This window comes from Lutra lutra, chromosome 9, assembly GCF_902655055.1.
Source record: "Lutra lutra chromosome 9, mLutLut1.2, whole genome shotgun sequence".
NCBI classification, from domain to species: Eukaryota; Metazoa; Chordata; class Mammalia; order Carnivora; family Mustelidae; genus Lutra; species Lutra lutra.
Window position 1 is genome coordinate 99,335,479 of NC_062286.1, and position 27,996 is coordinate 99,363,474.

The 27,996-nt window shown below is 43.1% G+C and overlaps 1 protein-coding gene across 1 annotated transcript in view; it reads right to left on the bottom strand.

The window, feature by feature from the left end:
- The window catches only part of SLC24A3 (solute carrier family 24 member 3), a 500,867-nt gene that overhangs the window by 5,309 nt on the left and 467,562 nt on the right, over positions 1-27,996 (bottom strand). The window contains exon 16 of the mRNA XM_047746163.1: positions 560-625. Coding sequence (XP_047602119.1) covers positions 560-625 — 66 coding nt within the window. The remainder of the gene's footprint in view (positions 1-559; positions 626-27,996) is intronic.

Consider the following 27,996-nt stretch of genomic DNA (forward strand, 5'->3'; position numbering starts at 1 on the left):
TTCATGTGGACCAGTCCATGTGTTGGTGCAAATCGATTTCCACCAAAACATGTCAGGTGAGTTGGAATATCAAATTATACAAGTAGATATAATGGCCAAGATAGCAGAATGGCATAAAAGTACACTTCAGTAAAATACTGTATTCTTAGTCTCTGAGTGTTGGTCAAATCCATGGATTTATGGAGATGCTTACTAACCTGGAACAGATAATTAATTGGAATCTACCCTTCTCTTGACTAATCTTACAGAAAAAGTGGGATCTCTCCTTTGCTTTTGATAAAAATGGCTTGGGTTTGACATGAGGCAGGGCCACGCTTCTCAGAGGAGGGCTGGCTCCTCTCATAAAGAGGGAAGTCTTTCTAGTGAGTTGCTAGGATCCACTTCTAAAGGAAACAGCCATGAAGGAGATGGGACATCTGGAGGCCAATTGTCCTCATCCCAGAGGCCAAGCCCATCTGGTGTCCAAACAAACTCTGTAGCCAAAGAACCCAAAGGTGGGGATGGGGGGTGGGGGGAGAGGAGTCACAGGAACTTGAGAGGGGAAAGAGCTGTAGCCTACCGTGACAAAGACAGAGGCCAGGAGTAAGCCCACGGAGTAGATCAGTCCTCTGCTGTTCAGCCGAATCTGTAAGAAAGGATGTGCAGTTAGGCTTCTAAAAAGGCATCTGCTCAGTGCAGGGGCTGAAGCGACTCTGAGTGGCGATCAGTCCAAATCTCTCCTTGAGGACGACAAACAAAAGGGAGATTGGACAGCCATCCTCTGCCACTCTGCTGGGAGCAGGGATGTGCATTTTCCTAGGACAGCCAGGGGTGCCCTTGTCTTGTCCCCTCTCAGTCCAACTCCATCCTACCCTCCAGAGATAGGGCCCACTGGGGTGCTCCATGGCCACCTGAATTCTCTGTGGTGTGCAGCCTGATTCTTGGTGCCCACAACACTTCCTTGTGGACCTGACCTCCAGGGAGCACGCACTTTCTTGACATACAACTTTTAGGGTAAATCTCATGACACTGAGGGATGGGAGCAATATTTTAAAAAGTATTACTAAACTTGTTATCTCTTTTGCATTCAATTGTCTGTGAACTGCCCCAGACTGGACCAGAAGAGATGGGTGAGTCTTGCTCTTGTCAGCAAGCAAAGAAGAGGAAAGAGTTAACATTCCATTCCTGGTATTCGTAAAAGGATTTTGTTTTGTTTGTCTTACAGGGTAAGATAGTGGGGTGAACTGCCAAACACTGAGGAGAGAGAAACAATTTTTGGAATTCTTTTAAGATAGCACTGTCCAGTAGAACTTTCTGCCATGATGAAAATGTCCTGTATCTGCGTTGTCCCATATGGCAGCCATTAGGCACATGTGGCTCGTCCAGCTGAACAAAAATTTTAATCTTATCTTCAATTAACTCAGATTTACATTTAAAGAGCCACATGTGATTAGTGGCTGCGGTATTGGGTAGGGCAGGTAGGGAATATTTAGAGGCCACCTGGCCAAAAAAGATTACAAAGTTTCTTTCATAGTGTAGAGAAGATGTCCCTTCTGCCTTGACCTAGGTCAAAGGTCATGAGGTCGGCTACCCTGAAATAGGAAGTATGCCTGAGAGTAGCCATGCTCGAAGCATCCTCCCTGGACCAGCATCATTTGGGGGTTTATTAGAAATGCAGGATCTGGGGTGCCTGGGTGGCTCAGTGGGTTAAGCCTTTGCCTTTGGCTCAGGTCATGATCTCAGGGTTCTGGGATCGAGCCCTACATCGGGCTCTCTGCTTAGCGGGGAGCCTGTTTCCTCCTCTCTCTCTGCCTGCCTCTCTGCCTGCTTGTGATCTCTGTCTGTCAAATGAATAAATAAAATCTTAAAAAAAAAAAAGAAAAAAAAAAGAAATGCAGGATCTTAGGACGCCTGGGTGGCTCAGTTGGTTAAGCGGCTGCCTTCGGCTCAGGTCATGATCCCAGTGTCCTGGGATTGAGTCCCACATCGGGCTCCTTGCTTGGTGGGGAGCCTGCTTCTCCCTCTGCCTCTGCCTGCCACTCTGTTTGCCTGTGCTCACTTGCTCTCTCTCCCTCTCTCTCTCTCTCTGACAAATAAATAAATAAAATCTTAAAAAAAAAAAAAAAAGAAATGCAGGATCTCAGGCCCCACCCAGACTTCCTGAATCAGAAACTTTGGGGGTGGGGCCCAGCCAAGTGTTTTAATAAACCCTCCAGATGGTCTGATGCATGAGAAAGTTTAAGAACCACTGACTTTGAACCGGTACTGAGGCTAAATCCACTTCTGATCTCCACAGTTTTGGGGGCTAGGACTTTGACATTCATTTTCACCAGTTCTCTTGGAAAATCTTATCTGCATGGAGGCTTGGGGACCACAGAGCCCCCACCAACATACACTGTTCTTCTGGGAATCAAAGGTTCACCTATACCTACAGGAAGGAAAAGCAAGGCAGGTTGATCATTTTATTAAAGAACTGAGTGGTGACTGTTACTAGAAGTGGTTTGGGGCCCTTCTAACAAGGTTCAAGGTGCCTCTTGGCACCCTTTTGCCAGTTCACCCCTGGGGTGTAGGTATGGGAACATGGGGGTGTCTCTGTAGGTGGGTGTGTTCGGTTTACCTTTTGGTGACAGGAAACTCCATGCCCTTAACAGTCAAAACCTTTGTGTGGGGACCCAGGGGCATACCATATCTTCTTATGCAATGTTCTGTCGCAGAGGGAATGCACCAGTCCCTCTCTCCTGCTGGCACAATCCATGTGAGCCAACCATTGACTGAATCCCAACTGGAAATTATTCCTAGCCACCAAATGCCTTCAGAAGAGCAAAGGACTCAAATCATATCTCTTTGATACTAAAGCAATGGGTTAACCTGGGTAAGTTAATGTAAAAAAACGAGGGATCGGATCCATCCCTGTCCAGCTGGTAGCTTATCTTCCTGCAAACCTTCGATCTGCCTATAGATAGATTTCCTCCTTTCACCAGCTGTGTAGGGATAGAGAGGCTAATAGCTAGGAGTGTAGCACGAATACTGAACAAGTATTCTGTCCATGCTGAACTTATGATAATCCCACAAGTACCCTGGCCAGAGTTGGAGGGCAGGGGCAGGGCTCCTCAGAGCAAGATGGCAGCTCCTGTGCAGAGTGAAGAAGAGCCTGCAGGGGCTGTCCCCATCACGCAGGCCTTGGGCTCACCCTGAAGATGTGAGCACACACTCAGAAACCCTTTTGAGCTCTTAACTGTCAACATTGCATGGATTCTGCTAAGCATGGGGCCGATGCATTCCCAGCCCAGCTCACCCTTTGAGCTCTAGGGTTGAATCATTATCAGCAGTAAGAATTGAGTAAAGTGATTTCCTGCCCTTTGGAAACCAAGAGCCATTGAGAGCTAGGCTCTAAGCAGGAACCTTCTCTTTGGCCAACCCTTCTATCTTTTCAAAATCAATCATATTAAGCTAGAGCTTTGGAACTTTATTCTTCCTCCATTGACATAAAATCTCAGAGTGGTGCTTCTAAAATTCTAAATCTGGCTCCAAAGACTAAAGACAACTGACTTAGTGGGCTTTTTTGAGTATTTTTCATATTTTCGCCTTTTTCTCTGCAGTCATCCTTTGGTAACAGATTGCTACATGCATCCAGAGGTAATTTTTGTATTTTCATTCATTACAGACCTGGGGTCTCAAAGCCTGTATTGAGTCCTTGCTATCTGAACCCTCATCTCCACACAGACATGGCAGTCAGGAATTAGGGTTCCTTCAGTTGCTTCTGGGTCCAACTTGAACACATCTCCCAATCACTGGAGACTATGGATGGTTTGGGGCAAGAGTTGGCCAGCTGTGGGCCATGGGCCGAGTCTGGCCCATTGCCTGATTTTGTATATGAAATTTATTGGAGCTCAGCTCATTCATTTGCATATTGTCTACTTCTGCAGTGGCAGAGCCAAGAAGTTCCATAGAGACCATAAGGCCCATGAGGCTTAAAATATTTACCCTCTTGCCCTTTCCAGAATGTCTGCTGATCCCTGGTTTGGGGCATGGGCTCCTGATCCAGTTCACCAAACCCCTTCTGAATCCCTGCTCGGTCACCCACTTGCTGTATCATCATGGAAAAGTGACTTAACTTCCCATGTCTCAGTTTTCTGAGAAGTAAAATGGGGATAATACAATTTCTACCTCATCAGGTGGTTGTGAGGACTCACTGAATTAATCCATGCTAAAAAGCTTGAAAAGGACCCAGTGTACAGTGAATTCTCAGTGTGCCTGGGCCATTATTCTCCACTCAACCCATGAGCTGCCTAATCCCTTCTCTGGTACCCCTGGCTGCTTCTTTTATAAACTCACCACCTAGGAGCCCCCTCTTCAAAGCCTTAGTAGATGACAAACACAGTAAGGGTGGGGACCATGTCTGACTTTATCCTCTGCCTTGCACAAGGCTGAGCACAGACCACATGCTTCCGTATGTAACCAATGAAGAGATGATGAATCCACTTCCTTTGCAGAAGTGAAATGGAGCAGGGTGGACTATTCACAGAGATGCTGGGAGCAGGGAGACCCCAGCTGCCATTTCTGGATAGTATTCCAGAAGCAATGCAATCCTATCCAACATTCCCTGTCCCCTTTCCCCACTTTATTTTTTTATGAATGCATGTAGCCTTTTTTCACCTACCATTTTATTATGAAAGTTTTCAAGCATTCAGAAAAGTTGAAAGAATTACACCATTTTATTAAACCATTATAGTTCACAGGTCTTTTGTTTCCAGATGCAATGTCCATATGGTGGAATTCACAAATCATAACTACACTGCTCAGTAGTTTCTGAGTTTCTGAGTCTCAGAGTTTCTGAGAAATGCATATACCTGTGTAACCTAAACCTAAACTGTAACCATGATAGAAAGCACTTCCATCCTCCCCAGAAAGTTCTCTTGTTCCTTCATCAGTCTCACCCAAGATCAGTCACTGCTTCTAGGCTTAGCCTGTCCAAGAAAGTTCATATAAATGGAGCCCTATAATGTGTGTTCTTTTACATCAGGATTCTTTTACTCGGCAGAATTTTTTAAGTATTTCTTCATTTCCTTTGTATTTTTCATTACATCAATAGCTCATTTCTTTTTGTAACAGCAAAAATATGTCATAGCTCATCTAGATATTCTCCTATTTATGGACATCTGGCTTGCTTCCAGTTTGGGGCTATCAACATGCATTGATTTTATAATTCACAAACACAACGATAAGAGACCTACAGAGGCCCCTGTCACCCACAGGAGAAGCAGGAATGAAGATAATGAAGACAGTCAGGGGGGTCTGCTGGGACTTCAAACATGCTCTTTCCATCCCAGCATCCTGTCTCTCTAGCTGGGCACTAGGAGCCTCTCCAAACAGGAGATTCACCTTCCTCACCTTAGCACACTGCTGTCTCCCTTTTGGAACCTCAGTCTGGTCAGATGGGTTGCGTACCCCTACTCAACCTCAGCTCTATTCTGCCCATCCCTCCCTCAGTCTTTTCGTCTCTTCCAGGTTCACTGAGCCCTCGCTGGCCCAAGCTCCACTTCTGATGCAGATCACTTCCCAACCTTGTCTGCATAGCCTTCCCTCCTCTCCAGCCAGTCCCACAGCTCTGATGGCAGATGTTTGGTCTTCAGTTTTTCCTCCTTCCACCCAGCACCTAACTCCCCGCTTGTCTACATATACTGTACTTAAATTTAAATAAACATCTGTGGGTGATGCTGAGCATGTGTGTGTGCTTGTGCACATGCATGAGTACATGCACGTGTGTGCACACACATGGGGTGTGTGTGTACACATATGGGGTGCGTGTGCATATTGGAGGCAGTGAGGCTGAGTGGCATGGGGCAAGATTTCAGAGCTGGATGAGGAGACCAATGTGGGCGTGGCTTTAAGCTGATCTTTTTAAGCAAGACAGTGAGAGGACACCAAAATAGGTTTTTTTGTAAAACAAAAAAATGAGGTATAATTTGCATATAATAAAGGCTCAAATCTCTCTTATTGGCTAAGTTTTGACAAATGCCTGTACTCATGTAACCTACATCTCAACAAGCTATAAAGCATTTCCATCACCCCAATAAGTTTCCCTAAGGGCAACAAATTTAATTTAACCCCCTCAAAAACTAGTTTCTTGGGGTGTGCTAAGCCAGCAATAGCACGGACCCTTCTCATCTTTAGACTACCTTTGCAAAAGACTTGGAGCTCTAGCCGTGCAGAGTGTTGTTCTAAACAATGGTTTCCCTGCTTCCTGAGACACAGATGCAGGGTCCACAAAGTGCAAATGCAGCAAATCTCCATGGCAATGCCCATCCAAGAGCATGCAAGGCACAACTGCCCTGACACTGAACACTGTTCTTATTTCTTGCCTTCAAAATATGTGAATTCATTCTCTAACTCCCTCATGGTAGTTGCTGCAGAGAAAACAGAAGGCTGGCTGGTTGCCGAGTCAACAGAAATTGAACCCATCATGCACATATATTTTTTCATCTGGATGCACACACAGACACCCATTCAGACCTAGTTTATATGTGCACAGGGTTCATAAAGAGTTCCCTAAATCCTACCCAGTTAGGGGATCCAAAATCCCCAGCCTCAAAGATTCTGACTTTCCCATATTATAGTTTAAAATCTCCCTAGGGTTTGAGGTCAGCTCCACACATCCAGAGGAATTCTTATAGGAAAACTAAGGAGCCCCTGGATTTTTGCTAGTTTATTTATGACCTGGAATGCATGCTGCATGTGGCTTTGCATTTTCAGATTTGGGTAATTTGAACATTCGTGTGGGTATAGGCTCCAAATGGATGTGTCTAGCCTTGGTTTGATGTTGTGAAATATCACCGGGCAGGAATCTCCTTCCCGGAACAATTAAATGAGGTGAGAAAATGAATATGCCTAGAGAGAAGAGGCGTTTCAGTGACAGCTGATGCCTGTGTCCTGTCAAGTCCAGAGGGCTCTCACAAAAACAAGGTGTGGAATTCTAGTGGCGATTCTGGAGATGGGGGGGTAGGTTTTGTTTTCCCCATGTAAAGATGAGACAATTGATGCTCTGCTCACCAATTCCCATTTGTGTGTGGGTGTGGGTTTTCCCCACACATCCAAGCATTTCTATGATCCCAGATGGGTGTCCTTCAATTTAACTCAATTCTTTTTCTTTTTAAAAATAATTTATTTACTTATTTATTTGAGAGAGAGAGAGAGGGGGGAGAGAGAGAGCATGAGCAGGGAGAGAGGCAGAGGGAGAAGCAGACTCTCTGTCGAGCAGGGAGCTCAGTGCAGGACTCAATGTGGGGCTTGATGTAGGACTCGATCCCAGGACTCCCGGATCATGACCTAAGCTGAAGGCAGACGCTTAACCTTTAAGTCTGAGCCACGCAGGCACCCCAACAATTTCACTCAATTCTGACACTATTTATCAGTGAAAGCATCAGATCACACAGGGGAAGGACTCAGTCCTACAAAATTGTCTTCCCCACCCCCAGATGCCAGTCACAAGTCCAGATATCACCTGTGCTTCTGATGGACTAGCTACAGATTGGAGATTCCAAGGACACCCCCACCTCCGCCCCTTGGGTTTGATTAGCTTGTTAGAGAGGCTCATAGAACTCAGGAACACATTTTACTGACTAGATGACTGGTGTGTTATAAGAGGATGTAACTTAAGAGCAGCCAGATGGGGGAGATACACAGGGTGAGGTATGCGGAAAGGGAGCAAAGCCTCCATGTTGTCTCCAAGCAAACCACTCTTCCCAAATCTCCACGTGTTCACTAACCCAGAAGCTCTCTGAACCCCATCCTTCTGGGTGTGTAGACAGGCTTCGCTGCATAGGGGATTGATTAAATCATTGGCTATTGGCAACTGATTCAACTCCTAGCCTCTCTCCTCTCCCTGGTGGTCGGGGTGGGACTGGAAGTTTCAACCTTGTAATCATGTGGTTGGTTCTCCTGGTCACCAGCTCCCATCCTTAGGTGGGATAGGAAAGTCACCTCATTAACATAACAGAAGACATCTTATAGCCCTCAACATTGGGAAAATTCCAGAAGTTTTAGGAGCTCTGTTCTAGAAACAGGGATGAAGATCAAACGTGTATTTCTTACTATAAACCACAACATCATAAAAGGCCAGGTGGTAAGGGAGCTGGTAAGGGATCAGTGTAGACTGAGAATTGGAATTCCAACAGTAAATTCTAGACTCTTCCTTGCACCCTGCAGGGCGCAGGGAAAATGCTAGAGTTCTCTTCACCCACTAAGAATCCTCAAAGTTGGGAGGAGTCAAGATGGCGGAGAAGTAGCAGGCTGAGACTACTTCAGGTAGCGGGAGATCAGCTAAATAGCTTATCTAAAGATTGCAAACACCTACAAATCCATCGGGAGATTGAAGAGAAGAAGAACAGCAATTCTAGAAACAGAAAATCAACCACTATCTGAAAGGTAGGACTGGCGGAGAAGTGAATCCAAAGCGACTGGAAGATAGACCAAGGGGGGAGGGGCCAGCTCCCGGCAAGCGGCGGAGCAACGGAGCACAAAATCAGGACTTTTAAAAGTCTGTTCCGCGGAGGGACATCGCTCCAGAGGCTTAACTGGGGTGAAGCCTGCGCGGGGTCAGCGTGGCCTCAGGTCCCACAGGGTCACAGAAGGATCAGGGGTGTCTGAGTGTCCCAGAGCTTACCGGTATTAGAACAGGGAAGCCGGCTACAGAGACAGAGCCGAGGAGTGAGTTCTCAGCTCGAGGTTACCTTGAACCGGTCACAGGCTCGGTCAGCTCGGAGCGCGGCCGGAGGCAGGGTGACGGGAGTAATTGGGCGCTGTTCTCTGAGGGCGCACTGAGGAGTGGGGCCCCGGGCTCTCGGCTCCTCCGGGCCAGAGACTGGGAGGCCGCCATCTTCATTCCCGTCTTCCAGAACTCTACGGAAAGCGCTCAGGGAACAAAAGCTCCCGAAAGCAAACCCAGCAAACCCGAGCGGATTACTCAGCCCGGCCCCAGGTAAGGGCGGTGCAACTCCGCCTGGGGCAAAGACACTTGAGAATCACTACAACAGGCCCCTCCCCCAGAAGATCAACGAGAAACCCAGCCAGGACCAAGTTCACCTACCGAGGAGTGCAGTTTCAATACCAAGGAGAGCGGCGGAATTCCAGAGGAGAAGAGAGAAAAGCACGGAACTCATGGATTTCTCCCATGATTCTTTAGCCTTGCAGTTAATTTAATTTTTTTTTCTTTTTCACTTTTTTTTCTCTTCTTCTGCTAAATTTTTTAAACTTTTACCATTTTCTTTTTAAACGTTTTTTAAATAGTTTATCTAATATATATATATTTTTTTCCTTTTTATATTTTTTCTTTATCGGCTTTCTTTTTTTAATAGTTTTTTTTTTTCTTTCTGAACCCCTTTATATCCCCTTTCTCCCCGCTCACGATTTGGGATCTCTTCTGATTTGGCTAAAGCATATTTTCCTGGGGTTTTTGCCACCCTTTTAGTATTTTACTTGCTCCTTCATATACTCTTATCTGGACAAAATGACAAGGTGGAAAAATTCACAACAAAAATGAACAAGAAGCAGTACCAAAGGCTAGGGACCTAATCAATACAGAGATTGGTAATATGTCAGATATAGAGTTCAGAATGACGATTCTCAAGGTTCTAGCCGGGCTTGAAAAAGGCATGGAAGATATTAAAGCAACCCTCTCGGGAGATATAAAAGCCCTTTCTGGAGAAATAAAAGAACTAAAATCTAACCAAGTTGAAATCAAAAAAGCTATTAATGAGGTGCAATCAAAAATGGAGGCTCTCACTACTAGGATAAATGAGGCAGAAGAAAGAATTAGCGATATAGAAGACCAAATGACAGAGAATAAAGAAGCTGAGCAAAAGAGGGACAAACAGCTACTGGAGCACGAGGGGAGGATTCGAGAGATAAGTGACACCATAAGACGAAACGACATTAGAATAATTGGGATTCCAGAAGAAGAGGAAACAGAGAGGGGAGCAGAAGGTATGTTGGAGAGAATTATTGGAGAGAATTTCCCCAATATGGCAAAGGGAACAAGCATCAAAATCCAGGAGGTTCAGAGAACCCCCCTCAAAATCAATAAGAATAGGTCCACACCCCATCACCTAATAGTAAAATTTACAAGTCTTAGTGACAAAGAGAAGATCCTGAAAGCAGCCCGGGAAAAGAAGTCTGTAACGTACAATGGTAAAAATATTAGATTGGCAGCAGACTTATCCACAGAGACCTGGCAGGCCAGAAAGAGCTGGCATGATATATTCAGAGTACTAAATGAGAAAAACATGCAGCCAAGAATACTATATCCAACTAGGCTATCATTGAAAATGGAAGGAGAGATTAAAAGTTTCCAGGACAAACAGAAACTGAAAGAATTTGCAAACACCAAACCAGCTCTACAGGAAATATTGAAAGGGGTCCTCTAAGCAAAGAGAGACCCTAAAAGTAGTAGATGAGAAAGAAACAGAGACAATATACAATAACAGTCACCTTACAGGCAATACAATGGCACTAAATTCATATCTCTCAATAGTTACCCTGAATGTTAATGGGCTAAATGCCCCAATCAAAAGACACAGGGTATCAGAATGGATAAAAAAAACAAAACCCATCTATATGTTCCTACAAGAAACTCATCTTAAACCCGAAGACACCTCCAGGTTTAAAGTGAGGGGGTGGAAAAGAATTTACCATGCTAATGGACATCAGAAGAAAGCAGGAGTGGCAATCCTTATAGCAGATCAATTAGATTTTAAGCCAAAGACTATAATAAGAGATGAGGAAGGACACTACATCATACTCAAAGGAACTGTCCAACAAGAAGATCTAACAATTTTAAATATCTATGCCCCTAACGTGGGAGCAGCCAACTATATAAACCAATTAATAACAAAATCAAAGAAACACATCGACAAGAATACAATAATAGTAGGGGATTTTAACACTCCCCTCACTGAAATGGACAGATCATCCAAGCAAAAGATCAACAAGGAAATCAAGGCCTTAAATGACACACTGGACCAGATGGACATCACAGATATATTCAGAACATTTCATCCCAAAGCAACAGAATACACATTCTTCTCTAGTGCACATGGAACATTCTCCAGAATAGATCACATTCTTGGTCCTAAATCAAGTCTCAACCGGTATCAAAAGATTGGGATCATTCCTGCATGTTTTCAGACCACAATGCTCTGAAGCTAGAACTCAATAACAAGAGGAAATTTGGAAAGAACCCAAATACATGGAGACTAAACAGCATCCTTCTAAAGATTGAATGGGTCAACCAGGAAATTAAAGAAGAATTGAAAAAATTTATGGAAACAAATGATAATGAAAACACAACGGTTCAGAATCTGTGGGACACAACAAAGGCAGTCCTGAGAGGAAAATATATAGCGGTACAAGCCTTTCTCAAGAAACAAGAAAGGTCTCAGGTACACAACCTAACCCTACACCTAAAGGAGCTGGAGAAAGAACAAGAAAGAAACCCTAAACCCAGCAGGAGAAGAGAAATCATAAAGATCAGAGCAGAAATCAATGAAATAGAAACCAAACAAACAATAGAACAAATCAACGAAACTAGGAGCTGGTTCTTTGAAAGAATTAATAAGATTGATAAACCCCTGGCCAGACTTATCAAAAAGAAAAGAGAAAGGACCCAAATAAATAAAATCATGAATGAAAGAGGAGAGATCACAACCAACACCAAAGAAATAAAGACAATTATAAGAACATACTATGAGCAACTCTACGCCAACAAATTTGACAATCTGGAAGAAATGGATGCATTTCTAGAGACATATAAACTACCACAACTGAACCAGGAAGAAATGGAAAGCCTGAACAGACCCATAACCAGTAAGGAGATTGAAACAGTCATCAAAAATCTCCAAACAAACAAAAGCCCAGGGCCAGACAGCTTCCCGGGGGAATTCTACCAAACATTTAAAGAAGAACTAATTCCTATTCTCCTGAAACTGTTCCAAAAAATAGAAATAGAAGGAAAACTTCCAAACTCATTTTATGAGGCCAGCATCACCTTGATCCCAAAACCAGACAAGGATCCCATCAAAAAAGAGAACTACAGACCGATATCCTTGATGAACACAGATGCAAAAATTCTCGCCAAAATACTAGCCAATAGGATTCAACAGTACATTAAAAGGATTATTCACCACGACCAAGTGGGATTTATTCCAGGGCTGCAAGGTTGGTTCAACATCCGCAAATCAATCAATGTGATACAACACATTAATAAAAGAAAGAACAAGAACCATATGATACTCTCCATAGATGCTGAAAAAGCATTTGACAAAGTACAGCATCCCTTCCTGATCAAAACTCTTCAAAGTGTAGGGACAGACGGCACATACCTCAATATTATCAAAGCCATCTATGAAAAGCCCACCGCAAATATCATTCTCAATGGAGAAAAACTGAAAGCTTTTCCGCTAAGGTCAGGAACACGGCAGGGATGTCCGTTATCACCACTGCTATTCAACATAGTACTAGAAGTCCTAGCCTCAGCAGACAACAAAAGGAAATTAAAGGCATCCAAATCGGCAAAGAAGAAGTCAAACTATCACTCTTTGCAAATGATATGATACTATATGTGGAAAACCCAAAAGACTCCACTCCCAAACTGCTAGAACTTGTACAGGAATTCAGTAAAGTGTCAGGATATAAAATCAATGCACAGAAATCAGTTGCATTTCTCTACACCAACAACAAGACAGAAGAAAGAGAAATTAAGGAGTCCATCCCATTTACAATTGCACCCAAAACTATAAGATACCTAGGAATAAACCTAACCAAAGAGACTAAGAATCTATACACAGAAAACTATAAAGTACTCATGAAAGAAATTGAGGAAGATGCAAAGAAATGGAAAAATGTTCCATGCTCCTGGATTGGAAGAATAAATATGGTGAAAATGTCTATGCTACCTAAAGCAATCTACACATTTAATGCAATTCCTATCAAAGTACCATCCATTTTTTTCAAAGAAATGGAACAAATAATCCTAAAATTTATACGGAACCAGAAAAGACCTCGAATAGCCAAAGGAATATTGAAAAAGAAAGCCAAAGTTGGTGGCATCACAATTCCGGACTTCAAGCTCTATTACAAAGCTGTCATCCTCAAGACAGCATGGTACTGGCACAAAAACAGACACATAGATCCATGGAACAGAATAGAGAGCCCAGAAATAGACCCTCAACTCTATGGTCAACTCATCTTCGACAAAGCAGGAAAGAATGTCCAATGGAAAAAAGACAGCCTCTTCAATAAATGGTGTTGGGAAAATTGGACAGCCACATGCAGAAAAATGAAATTGGATCATTTCCTTACACCACACACGAAAATAGACTCCAAATGGATGAAGGATCTCAATGTGAGAAAGGAATCCATCAAAATCCTTGAGGAGAACACAGGCAGCAACCTCTTCAACCTCAGCCGCAGCAACATCTTCCTAGGAACATCACCAAAGGCAAGGGAAGCAAGGGCAAAAATGAACTACTGGGATTTTATCAAGATCAAAAGCTTTTGCACAGCAAAGGAAACAGTGAACAAAACCAAAAGACAACTGACAGAATGGGAGAAGATATTTGCAAATGACATATCAGATAAAGGGCTAGTGTCCAAAATCTATAAAGAACTTAGCAAACTCAACACCCAAAGACCAAATAATCCAATCAAGAAATGGGCAGAGGACATGAACAGACATTTCTGCAAAGAAGACATCCAGATGGCCAACAGACACATGAAAAAGTGCTCCATATCACTCGGCATCAGGGAAATACAAATCAAGACCACCATGAGATATCACCTCACACCAGTCAGAATGGCTAAAATTAACAAGTCAGGAAAGGACAGATGCTGGCGAGGATGCGGAGAAAGGGGAACCCTCCTACACTGTTGGTGGGAATGCAAGCTGGTGCAACCACTCTGGAAAACAGCATGGAGGTTCCTCAAAATGTTGAAAATAGAACTACCCTATGACCCAGCAATTGCACTGTTGGGTATTTACCCTAAATACACAAACGTGGTGATCCGAAGGGGCACGTGCACCAGAATGTTTATAGCAGCAATGTCTACAATAGCCAAACTATGGAAAGAACCTAGATGTCCATCAACAGACGAATGGATAAAGAAGATGTGGTATATATACACAATGGAATACTATGCAGCCATCAAAAGAAATGAAATCTTGCCATTTGCGATGACGTGGATGGAACTAGAGGGTATCATGCTTAGCGAAATAAGTCAATCGGAGAAAGACAACTATCATATGATCTCCCTGATATGAGGGAGAGGAGATGCAACATGGGGGGTTAAGGGTGTAGGAGAAGAGTAAATGAAACAAGATGGGATTGGGAGGGAGAGAAACCATAAGTGACTCTTAATCTCACAAAACAAACTGAGGGTTGATGGGGGTGAGGGGGGTTGGGAGGGGGGGGTGGGGTTATGGATATTGGGGAGGGTATGTGCTATGGTGAGTGCTGTGAAGTGTGTAAACCTGGCGATTCGCAGACATGTACCCTTGGGCATAAAAATATATGTTTATAAAAAAATAAATAAGAATCCTCAAAGTTTATATCTTGGCCTTTCCTGCTTATCATTTCTGAAACTGTCCTGAATAAACTCTAAGAACCACAGATCCCTGTGGCAGATGCCTCTGGGACCCCATCCATGTCCTAATGTCCCTTCTCGTGATTTTTCTGGGACAAGCAACCTCTCCACAACCAGTACCAGTGTCTGTGCCTGGAGGGCTTTTTCTCCAAACTCTGGAAGTGCCAAACTGCGCTGTATCAGTGACTCTTGGGGTGAGTGCATAACCGCACAGCTCCCCTGCCCCTCAGATGAGGTCATTCTAGGATGGGCGTGCATACCATTTGCTAGAGCCCCACCCTTAGGGACTCTGCTCTAGTCACTATGACTTTGGTTGGCTGCCTTCCCTGCCCATCCCCATTCCCATCCCCCACTGGAGTTTCCCACTCCTCCCCAGCACCCACATCACTTCAAACCTTTGTCTCAGGACTGAATGGTTTCTGGGGGAATCTAAACTCAGATAGTGAAATGAATAGGCTTCAGGTCTTAGGCAACTCAGGTAAGCCCATCCATGGGGGCTTCTCTGTAAAGACACTGCCTTCCCCCAAATATCACCTCATTTTCCTGAAACAGTGCCTGAAATCTAACCAAAACTTGTGTTAATGGGATTGGGTAGCATCACTGTAGCTCCCAGGAGCTCTGCTAGGACAACATCAAGAAGAACCATTCAGTAAGATGCCTGCAAACTATCCCCAAATTCGCTATCCAGATGCTGTGGGAACAGTTTTGTAGACTGGCCCTATTAGTGGCATTCTGGCATCTTGTTGCTTTGCACAGTGGGAACAGTCCACTCTGGCTGGGTATAAGCCACCAATATGGCCTCGCTGAAGGCGGGGTTACAAAAAGCCATTCAGTCTCTTCTCCAGAGACTGTAAGAGCTGGCTCCAGTACCTCACTGTCCTCTGGGGGTTTGGGAAGGGATTTTCAGAACAAAGGAAAACGGTCCTAGCAGCTGGAACAGTGTCCAGGTGTTGGAATGACTTGGGAATGCTTACTACAAAAGATGAGAAGGAATGATGTGGAAGGCACTTAAGAACTGGCCCATGGACTTATTCCACATGGGCCCGCTCCTGGGTGCCAGGAAGCATTCGTTGAGAGAGATTCAATTTCTGCATGCCAGAGATGACAGTCCCATGTGATTCTGGAGGGAGTAAATTTGGTGGGAGCAGTCTTCTTGGAGGAGGAGGTGGTTGGCTGATGGTTGGTCTTAGAAGAAACCTTCAGGGAAAACCTTGATGTACTTGGCCACTCCACCCTTGAAACATTCTCCTGGATCCATAACCGCCATTTCTGGCTGACTGCTCCTCAGTCTCCTTCCCTGGATGTTTTTATTTTTCCTGACCCAACATCAGGATATAGTTCTGGGCTCTCTTCTCTAGCTGCATTTACTTCCTTTATGAGCTTTATGCTTTGAAAACCATTTAAAGCTACTGACTCCCAAGTTTATGCCTGCAGCTGACACCTCACCCCTAAAGTCAGGCACTTATCATTTATCAGGATTTATCTCTCTGTCTACCTGCTATCTCCACTTGGATGACCCTCACACATATCAAACTTGATCTGTCCTAAAGGGACCCCTTGATATTTCCTCCTAAATATGTTCCCCACCCCACCACCTGTCTTCCCATCTCCATGAAGGACACAGACGTGACCTTCAATTTTTCTTTTTCTCATCCCCTCCAAACAGCCATCAGAAAATCTTGTCATTTCTTTTGAAAATCTTTTTCTCCCTTTTAAAAAAAAAAGATTTTATTTACTTATTTGGCAGAAAGAGAGATCACAAGTAGGCAGAGAGGCAGGCAGAGAGAGAGGAGGAAACAGGCTCCCCGATAAGCAGAGAGCCCGATGCAAGTCTCGATCCCAGGACCCTGGGATCATGACCTGAGCCAAAGGCAGAGGCTTTAACCCACTGAGCCACCCAGGTGCCCCTCTTTTTCTCCCTTTTTATACTCATACTACCTTAGCCCATGTCACCACGATCTTTTCGTTACCTCCCTAACTTCTTTTCCTCTTCCTAGACTTCTCATAATACATTTCCAAACAGTATCAAATATGATCTTAAAACATAAAGTGAAACATGCTTCTACTTTGCTTGAATCCTCAATGGCAGTTAGAATATAACCCAAACTTTTCACGACAGCCAACAAAATCTTTGGAGTCATCCTTGTCTTATCCCAACTCACCTCCCCATTAACAGATATTTACGGCTGATGCTAAAGCAACCACTAGGTCCTGCTGAATTTTATTCTGCAGTTTATTCTGGTGTCTTTCATTGTTCTCTTGCTTTACTGCTACAACTGAGGAAGAACAGGTCACTGGTCTCAATTCCTCTCCCCTATACTAGAGTTCTGTGTCCACCCCCTTTCCACAGCCTCATGGTGGGCAGAGGCATTTCTCTGCCCCTTGGAGTTGGGCTTGGCCATGTGATCTGCTTTAGCCAATGGGATATTAGTGGATTTAACACAAACATGGGTTTGAAAGGTACTTCTATCATTGACACGACCTTTTGTGCATTGATCCTGCAAGGAATGTGTCTCAGGAAGTCATGGGTACAAAGAAGATGAGAGACACAAGGAAGAGCCCCATCTGAAGCTTGAAGCCAAACCTAGATTGGCCAAACACCTGTCACCTCACAGATGCATGAATGAGAAATACATGATAATGTATGCAGCCTGCTGAGTTTGCACATGGTTTGTTACACAGCATTATGGTAGAATAGCTAACTTATACAACTATCCTAGTGTAGGTCACTATATTTTCTCTCTCCTGCAAATGCCTCATAACTGGTCTTGCTGTCATCAGTCTGATCTGGCTCCGACCTCTTCTCTATGAAGTAGTCAGAATCTTCTTTCTAAAAGGCACACGCAATCACACCACTCCCTCCTTTATATCCTTCATTTTCCCACCTCCATGACTCTAGCTCACCCTATCCTTTAGCACATGGCCCCTCTCTGTCTCTGAACTCATCCTGCCCACTCATTCCTCCACTTTGCCACTTCTTACCCCTCACACCCTCCCCCCATCCCAGCCGTCACCGTCAGGTCCTTCAGTGTGTGAAGCTGTGTTGGATATTCCTCTTCTACAAACTATTCCTCTCACATTCTTTACCTGCTTGGCTCCTGATAACCTCAGATTCTTAGAATAAGCATCACTTCCTTACAAGCATTGGAGGTCCCCAACCCCTGCCATATACTGTGCAACTCCCACACAACCAACCTTAGGAAGGCACGAATCACACTTTGTTTTGGAATTGCTTGTGTAACTGTCTCCTTCCAGATGCTGCAGCCCCAGGGCATAGGACAGTGTCTGGCCTGCTCACTGAGTCTTCCCCAATGGGGGTTACCAGCTTAGCACACAGCAAGCATTCAGTTAATGTGTGTCAGAAAAAGAATGAATTGGGCAGAAAGGATGGGATAAGAATATTTCTGATCACCTCTTCCTTTTACCTTTGTGGATTCTGGAGTTAGATGGGCTCTTGGCTTAGAAAAAAAAATGTAGTCTATTTCTCCCTCTATTACTTTGTGGATTCATTTTGCATTTCTAAGTCCTAGCTCAGAGATCTGAGTATTGTCCTGGCTTCCTGGAGCCTGCCTGGTGACTTTCTTAATTCTGTTAGAGCATGTAGAACAGACATTCATCACAAAAACAGGACAAGAAGTGCTCATTTTCCAAACTCTGACTTTTAGAAATGTTCAGGCACTTAAGTAGCTAACTGGCTTCTGAGCAAACCACAAGTACTAAGAAATGTCAAAGTCTGTAAAACTGCATTTATTCCTATCAAATGGCTGAACCTAATAGTATGCACAAAACTGCTGTCTTGATGGTAATTATCCAGTAATTATGACTTGGAAGTTCCATCTAGTAGAGATGGAAAAATTGCTTCAGAATTGTCAGCAAGTCCGTTGGGAGGGCAGGAGAGGCTATTAAACCCACGCAGCCTTCTAGCTTTTGATGTGAGAGATGCAGAGATGTCATGGGATTACTGCCATGCTACATGGAAGGAGGCCCCTGGGTGTCCTTCCAGAAATGAAGCCTCTCTCCCAGGATAAGCTGGAGGTTAAGAGGGAAGGCAAGATGCTCATGGCAAATAAACCCTTAAGTTTGCCTTTTCATGAACCTGAAACTATTTTTCCAGGTGAGTTCTGTATCGTGTCATGAGGTTACATGAAGATGCCCCTCAAATGTGTCTGGGAATTGGGGGCTAGCCAAGGGGTCCTGGTGAAAGCCAGGTGGGGACCCAGGGACTGAATAAACATGTAATCCTCGGGCGCCTGGGTGGCTCAGTGGGTTAAGCCGCTGCCTTCGGCTCAGGTCATGATCTCAGGGTCCTGGGATCGAGTCCCACATCGGGCTCTCTGCTCAGCAAGAAGCCTGCTTCTCTCTCTCTCTCTCTCTCTCTGCCTTCCTCTCCGTCTACTTGTGATCTCTCTCTGTCAAATAAATAAATAAAATCTTTAAAAAAAAAAAAACATGTAATCCTCATGGAAGGATCCAGAATGTTTCCTCCAACCTTCAGTCAGAAACCCACTGTAGAAACATAATGCACCATGGCCTAGGGCAGCAAGGATTTTAGCTGCCATCATATCTGTGGGACTTCTAGGATGGGAACCTGGGGGTCAGGAGTTGTCTCCTTCCTTTTAAAAATATTTTAAATTCAATTAATTAACATATAATGTATTATTGGTTTCAGAGGTAGAGTCCAATGATTCATCATCATCTTAAATCATACCCAGCGTTCATTACATCATGTGCCCTCCTTAATGTCTATCACCCAGTTACTCTATCCCCCGACTTCCCTCCCCTCCAGCAACCCTCCATTTGTTTCCTATGATTAAGAGTCTTCTATGGTTTGTCCGGTTCTTCTTTCTTTATGTAAAGCTGCAGAGCTTCCTTTAGCCTTATAAGCAGACCCTGTCCTCTCTTCTAGCAAACTCAAGGATGGATCCAGTCTAAAATCCCACCCCAGTGACATCCCCTGCACTCATGAGCCCTCAACTGTGCATGGTGGCATTGTGGCATCATTTATGCTTGGTAATAGTCTTCTCCCTCCTGCTTTAGTGTCTGGTGTTCCGGGGAGAAATAAAGTCCCACTGTCTTCTCCCTATTTCTGGCTGTGACAACCTCTCTGAGCTGCGGTTGCCTGATCTGCAGAAGAGGATTTGGGACAGCAGTGCACTTAGAATGAAACCCATGACCCCTGCCAACCTCACCCCTACATTTCTTCTTCTTCTTCTTTTTTTTTTTTTAAAGATTTTATTTATTTATTTGACAGAGAGAGATCACAAGTAGACAGAGAGGCAGGCAGAGAGAGAGAGAGGGAAGCAGGCTCCCCGCTGAGCAGAGAGCCCGATGCGGGCCTCGATCCCAGGACCCTGAGATCATGACCTGAGCCAAAGGCAGCGGCTTAACCCACTGAGCCACCCAGGCGCCCTTCTTCTTTTTTTTTTAATGATAGATTTCTATTGCCTGGTTTCTCTGTTCTCAGACACAGCATGCCTCAGTGCCTTGACACTTGCAGCCCCCTCTTTCTAGAATGCTCCCCTTGCCTTGCAAACACCCAGCTCTATTTTATCATTTGCTCCTCAGCACAGAATCCAATCTCCCTATCCAAAGAATTCACAGTGATGCATGCCACCCACCCTATTACATTATTATCTTCATGAGGGTTTTGCTCTACCAAGTACTCATGTACTTGTCACTCATGGATTGTCTTCCCCACCCTGGTGTGTGTTCTAAGGGGGAGGGTCCACTCTATCTTGTCATTCTGTGTTTCCAGCACCTCGCCAAGTTCTTGGCATATTTAGCAGCTGCACAAACAACAATGCTGGTTGAAGAAATAATCCTTGCCTTATTTAGCTGTTGTCAGAATTAGATGAGGCCATATGGCAGTCCCTGGCACACAGAAGGTATTCAATGAATGTTAAACTCTTCTTTTTTTTTTTTAAAGGACTTAAAAAAAAGATTTATTTATTTATTAGAGAGAGAGAGGGCAAGCACGTGCATGAGTGAGGGGAGGGGCAGAGGGAGAGAATCTCCTGCAGACTCCCCACTCAGCGTGGAGCTTGATTTCATGACCACTGAGATCATGACCTAAGCTGAAACCAAGAGTTGGATGCTGAACTGACTGAGCCATCTAGGCGACCCTAAGTTATTCTTATTGCTATTTTCTTCCCCTTTGCTCTCTTCTCAGGTCATCTTTTCTCTTCATTCTGTACTGTTCACATGTCTTCCACCCAAGGTGGGGAAGATAGGATCTTCTACCTATCCATCCATCTATCCATCTATCCATGCATCCATCTTTCCACCCAACAAATACTTTTGATCATCTTCTAAGTACCAGGCACTAGCAGGTATAGAGGAAAAAAATAAATGCATAAGATGGTATAATTCTTGCCCTCAGGGAGATGACCCATCTAAGGGAGACTCAGTCAAAGGTAAGCTATGATGGGAACTGCTCAGGAACATAGGAAGGGTACATGACCCACCGTTGGGAGATCACAGTAAACATCCAAGCTGACACCTGAAGAATGAGCTGGAAAAGGACAAGAGAAGCCCTTCATAGCAGCCCCTTTACCACTCTTGTGAGGTGATCTGGTTCTAGCTCCAGATGGATATTTTCTGGACCCCTGTCTTCCAGGAAATCCAAAAGACACAGCGTGGTTGGGCCAAATCCTGGGCCACTATTTTGGTCTACAAGTCTACCATTATGAGGCAAAGATGTAAGTCTGTACAAGTAGTCTCCCAGAAAATTAAAGTCCATCTCTCTATAGGCCAGGTTTTTGATGAAAATGTTTCATAACTTTTTCTTGTTGACTCAGAAGCATCACCATGAAAAATATATATATATATATTTTTTAGCCTGAGCGGAAATATGGCAAAGCTCTCAGGAGCTACTCACGTCCAAAGAGTTGCTTGCCCCCACCTTTGAGGAAATAAAATGTATTTTCTTTCTTCCTTCCTTCCTTTCTTTTCTTTCCTCTTTCTTTCCTTTCTTTCGTTCTTTCTTTCTTTCTTACGATTTTATTTATTTATTCGACAGAGAGAGACACAGCAAGAGAGGGAACACAGCAGGGGGAGTGGGAGAGGGAGAAGCAGGCTTCCTGCCCTGCTTGGCAGGAAGCCTGATGTGGGGCTCAGTCCCAGGACCCTGGGATCAGGAGTTGAGCCAAAGCAGTTGCTTAATAACTGAGCCATCCAGGCACCCCTACTCTCTATTTAAACAAGTAAAATATCCTGCTATGTATAAGATGGAAAAGTGTGCAACATGAATGGCAAACATGAAGTGGATGTGGTCCTACATTCAGATCCTAGTAGCAGGTAGATGATGTGGGTGCGTAACTACCAGACAAGGTAGGAAGGGAATGGATCAACAGGGATATGGGGAAGAGATTATGGATGTACAGTGTGTACATGGATGTATTTGGACAGCATGTGGAAGGGCTAGAGAGCTAGGCATGTGGTCAGGATCTGAGGTATTCTTTTGCTTATGGGATTTCCTCTTTGTTGAATGCCCTTTCGACCAAAGAGATCAAGCTATCTGAGTAAAATAAGAAAAAAGTAGCATCTTAAAGAATGCCACTAGGCTCTGAGGGTGTTTGTGTTACTCTGTCCCTCCCTAATTCAGCTCACCTGGCTGTTATTCCCTCCTTCTTGAACATTCAACTTTATGTTCTGTCTAAGGCTCAAAACTTTTCCTGATAGTTAAGATTATACTACTTATAAAATACAGGGTTCTAGACTACATAGCTTTAATGAAATATAATCACTGGCTTCCTAATATTTCCTAAGTCATGAATATTATTGAAAAATAAGTAGACATCTTTCCAAAGAAGATTACAGATAGCCAAAAGATATATGAAAAGATGCTTCTTGTCATATTATCAGGGAAATGCAAATCAAAACCACAATGAGATATCACCTCACCTCTGTCAGAAAGGCTAAAATAAAAAAGACAAGAAATAACAAGTATTTGCAAGGATGTGGAGAAAAAGTAGCCCTTGTGCATTGTTGGTGAGAATGTAAATTGTTGCAGTCACTATGGAAAACAATATGGAGGTTCCTTAAAAAGTTAAAAATAGAAATACCATATGATCCAGTCATTCCACTACTGGATATTTATAAAAAGAGAACAAAAACATTAACTCAAAAAGATAAATGCACCCTTATGATTATTGCACATTATTTACAATAGTCAAGACATGGAACATAAGCATCCATCAATAGATGAATTGATAAGGAAGATGTAATGTGTGTGTGTGTGTTTGTGTGTGTACCTATATACATATGCACATACACATATATATACATACACGCATAAGTATTTATAGTGTTATATTACACTGACATAAAAAAGGATGAGATCATGACATTTGAGACAACATGGAGGGACCTAGAGGCTATTAGGCTAAGTGAAATAAATCAGGCTAGGAAAGACAAATACTATTATGATTCTACTCATAAGTGGAATCTAAAAATATGAATAAACAAACAAAGAACAGAATTAGACTTATAAGTACAAAGCATAAACTGATGGTTGCCAGAGGGGAGGGAGGTGGGGTGTTGGGAAAAATGGGTGAAGGCCTCCAGTTATGGAATGAGTAAGCCATGGGAATAAAAGAGTATAAGGAATACAGTCAATTATATTGTAATAGTGAGGTAGAATAGACAGTAGCTATACTTGTGGTGAACAAAGCATAGTGTATTAACTTGTCAAAACACTAAGTTGTACACCTGAAACTAATGTAATATTATGTGCCAACTATACTCAAATTTTGTGAAAATAAATAAAAGAAAAATAAGTTAACAAATATTTTTGTTTGAATTTTGAAAGTTCAAAATGAAATCTCCTTTCAACACATGGTGCTAAAACAAACATATGTCTACATTCAAAACAATGAAACTGGACCCCTACCTCACACCATGTATAAAAAATCTTGATTTCCCTGGGGTTCATGAACTGTTTATAGAGAATATTATTGATTTTCTGCTCTCAAAAGTGAGGACTACATTGGATGCTTATATCCTGGGAATAAAATGAAGATCTCTCTGACTGAGAACAGAAATAGCATTTGGATGAAAATGCAACATGACGTGTCTTTCTTCAGTCTTCTGACCAAAAGTTCCACCAGGAGCACTCTCCTGTGTGCAATGGCTGTTGATCACAGAAGTGGCCTGTTTCTTCTCCTGTATTCCCCCCTCCACTTCAGTTCAGGGCCATCTTTACCACAGGATTAGATGTGCTTCTTGCACAATCCCAGAAGAATGACCAGAGTGACCCAATTATGTCATCTACAGACGGAAAACATGAATTTGGGCCAAACATCTAACAGGGCCTGAATTTTTGTCTTCATGATGTCACCCTGTCACTAAAGTTTGGAACCTGAAAAGCATATGTTTTCATGGCTGTGGGTGTTACTGAATGAGAATTATGCTTAATTTCCTGCTCTCTGAAGAGTGTTGGGAGAATGTCAGAAGGACGGGAAAGGATGGCAGATCACTGGGGTTCATTTATGGCACAAAATGTGCTTTGCTGAATTGGAATTTCAGGTCTGATGTCCATATTCAGTCAAGGGGAGTTCAAAGCTAGGGGGAGGAACAAGTTTGCTTCTAGAATGAGTTGTTGTTCGTTTGGAAAGGTTTTGATTTCACCTTATATGGTTGTACATTGTAACCACAATATAGAAAAAATAAACACAATGGTTCAATGGATCTTAGGGACACCGGAGTGATGTTCATCCCCCGCTCCTGTTTGTGCATCCTCTGCTGCTGGAGAGAGTCAATGTGGTAAAAGTCTATTATTCATGGATCAATTTTCCAGGATATTTGGAGCATGGTTTCTTTTCATCTTTTTTGCTGCCTGCTCTTTAACCACTACTTTCTAGTCTTCACCAGAGGCAACAAAAAGTAGTTAAAATTCACACAAGTCTGAATTTTACTTTTTCATAACTTTGATAAGAGATAAGTGAGGAAACGAAACAGAGGAACACACCAGGTGGATTTGCTGGGGGGATTCAACAGATCCACACTCAGGGCTCTGTACTGGGTTAAGAGGCACAGAGGCTAGGCAGAGTCTGGGGTGCCAGTGAAGATGGGATCTAAATGTGGACCATGAAATGAGAGATGGAACATTGCATGGAGCAGCCTTGGAGGCAGGGAGACAATCCGGACTGAGTATGATTAAATGACAGAGGGTCACTAGTGATTCTTCCAAAGGAAGTGAGGTTGGGCTATTCCCATTACATTTGACACTTTTTTCATGGCTCAAGTACATACACGCCCCATACTATGTGTCACAAGGAAGCCCACCCTAATGGTCAGAACGTCGGGGTAAAGCCCATGTTAAAAAAAGAAAAAGAGAGAGAATAGGAGGGTGCCATGAAGCTTCTTCCAAATCTTGGAAATGAAATAAAGACAAATTAAAATGTAAGGAATACTGTCATTTGGAAAAATAATTAGGGATGTGCAAAGAGTGTCACAGCATTCATATTCTATGTAACAACTTCAGCTTTGGGAAAATAACCTCAAATACAAATACAGTTTTAATTAGAATTTTTTTTAAAGATTTTATTTATTTATTTGACAGAGAGATCACAAGCAGGCAGAGAGGCAGGCAGAGAGAGAGAGGAGGAAGCAGGCTCCCTGCTGAGCAGAGAGCCCGATGCGGGGCTCAATCCCAGGACTCCGAGATCATGACCTGAGCCGAAGGCAGCGGCTTAACCCACTGAGCCACCCAAGCGCCCCTTAATTAGAATTTTTATAGATCTCTAAAATCTGTAAGATTGATATACAAAGATGTATGTCACATCATTATTTATAATCCCGAAAATCCTGAAGCAATATGTGTCTAACGGCAGCAGCATGGTTGAGTAAATTTTGGTGTAACTAGAATATGAGGTTGCCTTTAAAGATGATGTCTCTATAAGATTTTAAGGACAATGTGTTTGCTACCATAAGGAGTAAAAAAGCGATTGTACAATGAAGTCTCAGCTATGTGAATCAAAGTGGAAAGAAAAATATGCTAAAATATTAGCAACTGATTTTTAGGACTGAACTGTGCATGATTTTTATTGCGTCTTCTGAACCTGCAGAGTTGCATGGGCAGCCATGAGCCACATGTGGCTACATAAATTGAAATTAATTAAAATGAAATTAAAATTAAAAGTCCAGGTCTTCACTTGAACCAACTGTATTTCAAGTTCTTGAAAAGTCTCAAGGAGCTAGTAGCTACTATATTTAACAGTACAATATAGAATATTTCCATCATTATAGAAAGTTCTATTGGGCATGCACTGATCAAGTGTTCTCTAATTAGAGTTTCTCTAATTTTCTGTAAAGGCCATGAGCTATTTTTATAACCAGAAAAAAGGAATAACAAAGTCAAGGTCCTCCTACACTATTGGTGGGAATGCAAGCTGGTGCAGCCACTCTGGAAAACAGCATGGAGATTCCTCAAAAAGTTGAAAATAGAGCTAGACTATGACCCAGCAATCTGGGTATTTACCCTAAAGATACAAAAGTAGTGATCCGAAGGGACATGTGCACTCAAATGTTTATAGCAGCAATGTCCACAATAGCCAAACTATGGAAAGAACCTAGATGTCCATCAACAGGTGAATGGATAAAATATATGTGGTATATATATATACAATGGAATACTATGCAGCCATCAAAAGAAATGAAATCTTGCCATTTGAGATGACTAGGATGGAACTAGAGGGTATTATGCTGAGTGAAATAAGTCAATTAGAGAAAGACAATTATCACATGATCTCTCTGATATGAGGAATTTGATAGGCAATGTGGAGTGTTTGGGGGGTGGGGAAGGAAAAAATGAAACAGGATGGGATTGGGAGGGAGACAAACCATAAGAGACTCTTAATCTCACAAAACAAACTGAGGGTTGCTGGGGGAAGGGGGGTATGGAGAGGGTGGTTGGGTTATGGACATTGGGGAGGGTATGTGCTATGGTGAGTGCAGTGTGTAAGCCTGATGATTCACAGACCTGCACCCCTGGGGCAAATAATACATTATATGTTAATAAAAAATTAATTAAAAAAAGATGACTTGACTGTAGAAAAACCCAAGAGGTTATGTGAGGAATGGCAAAACAGAATCAAGGTGAACTTGTATTTTAAGGAAGCAGTGACTTTAATGAGAGAGATTCAATATAATCGATAGTATTGTTTTCAACTTAAGTACAGAAAAGGTGTATTAACTAGGAGAGGGAGGGTCTACATATGACCCAGAAAAAGGAACTGAAAAAGGCAGGATTGGTCAATGTACCCCCAGAATGGTTGTTGTGGTGGGGAAAAAAGCCCTATGACCATGGACTGATGCCTCAGAAAATATCAATTTAATGTCTCCAGTAAGAGGTTGTCCAGCAAACCCTTTTGGTGGCTCCAACTCTCAACCTGACACCCTAGACTTTAGAAGTTATTAGTGTCCACTGACAACCGCATCTCCTCTCCTTCCTGGATGCAAAGCTAAACAAGTGTTCTGGATCCTTCTTGCATCTTAGTGGAAATGTTTGCTCATTTGGCAATGGGTGGGAACAGGCAGGGCACCCACCACTTTCTGTCCTTGTTAGAAAAAGATCTACATAATCTTCCATGCCCTTATTTTCTCTACTTTCTGTGTCTATTGGGGAAGAACTCCAAGAGGATAAAACCACAGAATGAAATAAGCCCCAATCCTTAAGTTTCTGTTTGGAGAACCATGGAAGCTGCCAGAAAGGAAATATCTGCAATAAACATGGGGCAAGAAATAAACCCTTGTTGGGCTACCCCAGTGAAATTTTGGGGGTTGTTTGTGACATAGCAGCAGTGATACTTATTCTAACATATACATTCTAATTTGATCTTCTACGCAGAATGTGTTAATGCAGCAGGTCTGGTGACTTAATCTTTGTGTGCCTCTAGAGGAGCCTAGAACCATGACTGACCTTCAGCCAATCTCCAAGAATGTGGTCCTTGGAATGTTCTTTATGTAACTGATGGATGATGTTGTTTTGTGCTCCAAAAGCAATGGGGTTTGCTCTACAGCTTGTCAGGATTGGTTAGCAAGCTTTATGATGTTTATCTGGTGTCTGGGTTGGGATTCTGAGTTCTGCTATCATGGCTGTTCATTGAGCAGAAATATACCCGCCTGACCAGCCCTCCATAAAAGCCTCAGACTCCAGTGGACTTCCATGAATATAGTTCACACATGGCCCTATAGTTTGCTGCTAGAGAGAAAGCACATCTTATCTGACCAGGAGGGGCAGTAGTTGGAAGCCCACATCTAACCTCTCTTGATTTCTCCCAATGCATTTCATTTTTCCACTGCTCTGCTTTTATTCCATATCCTTTGCTATAATAAACCTTAGCCATGACTAAGACCTGCTGCTGAGTCCTGTGAATACTCCTG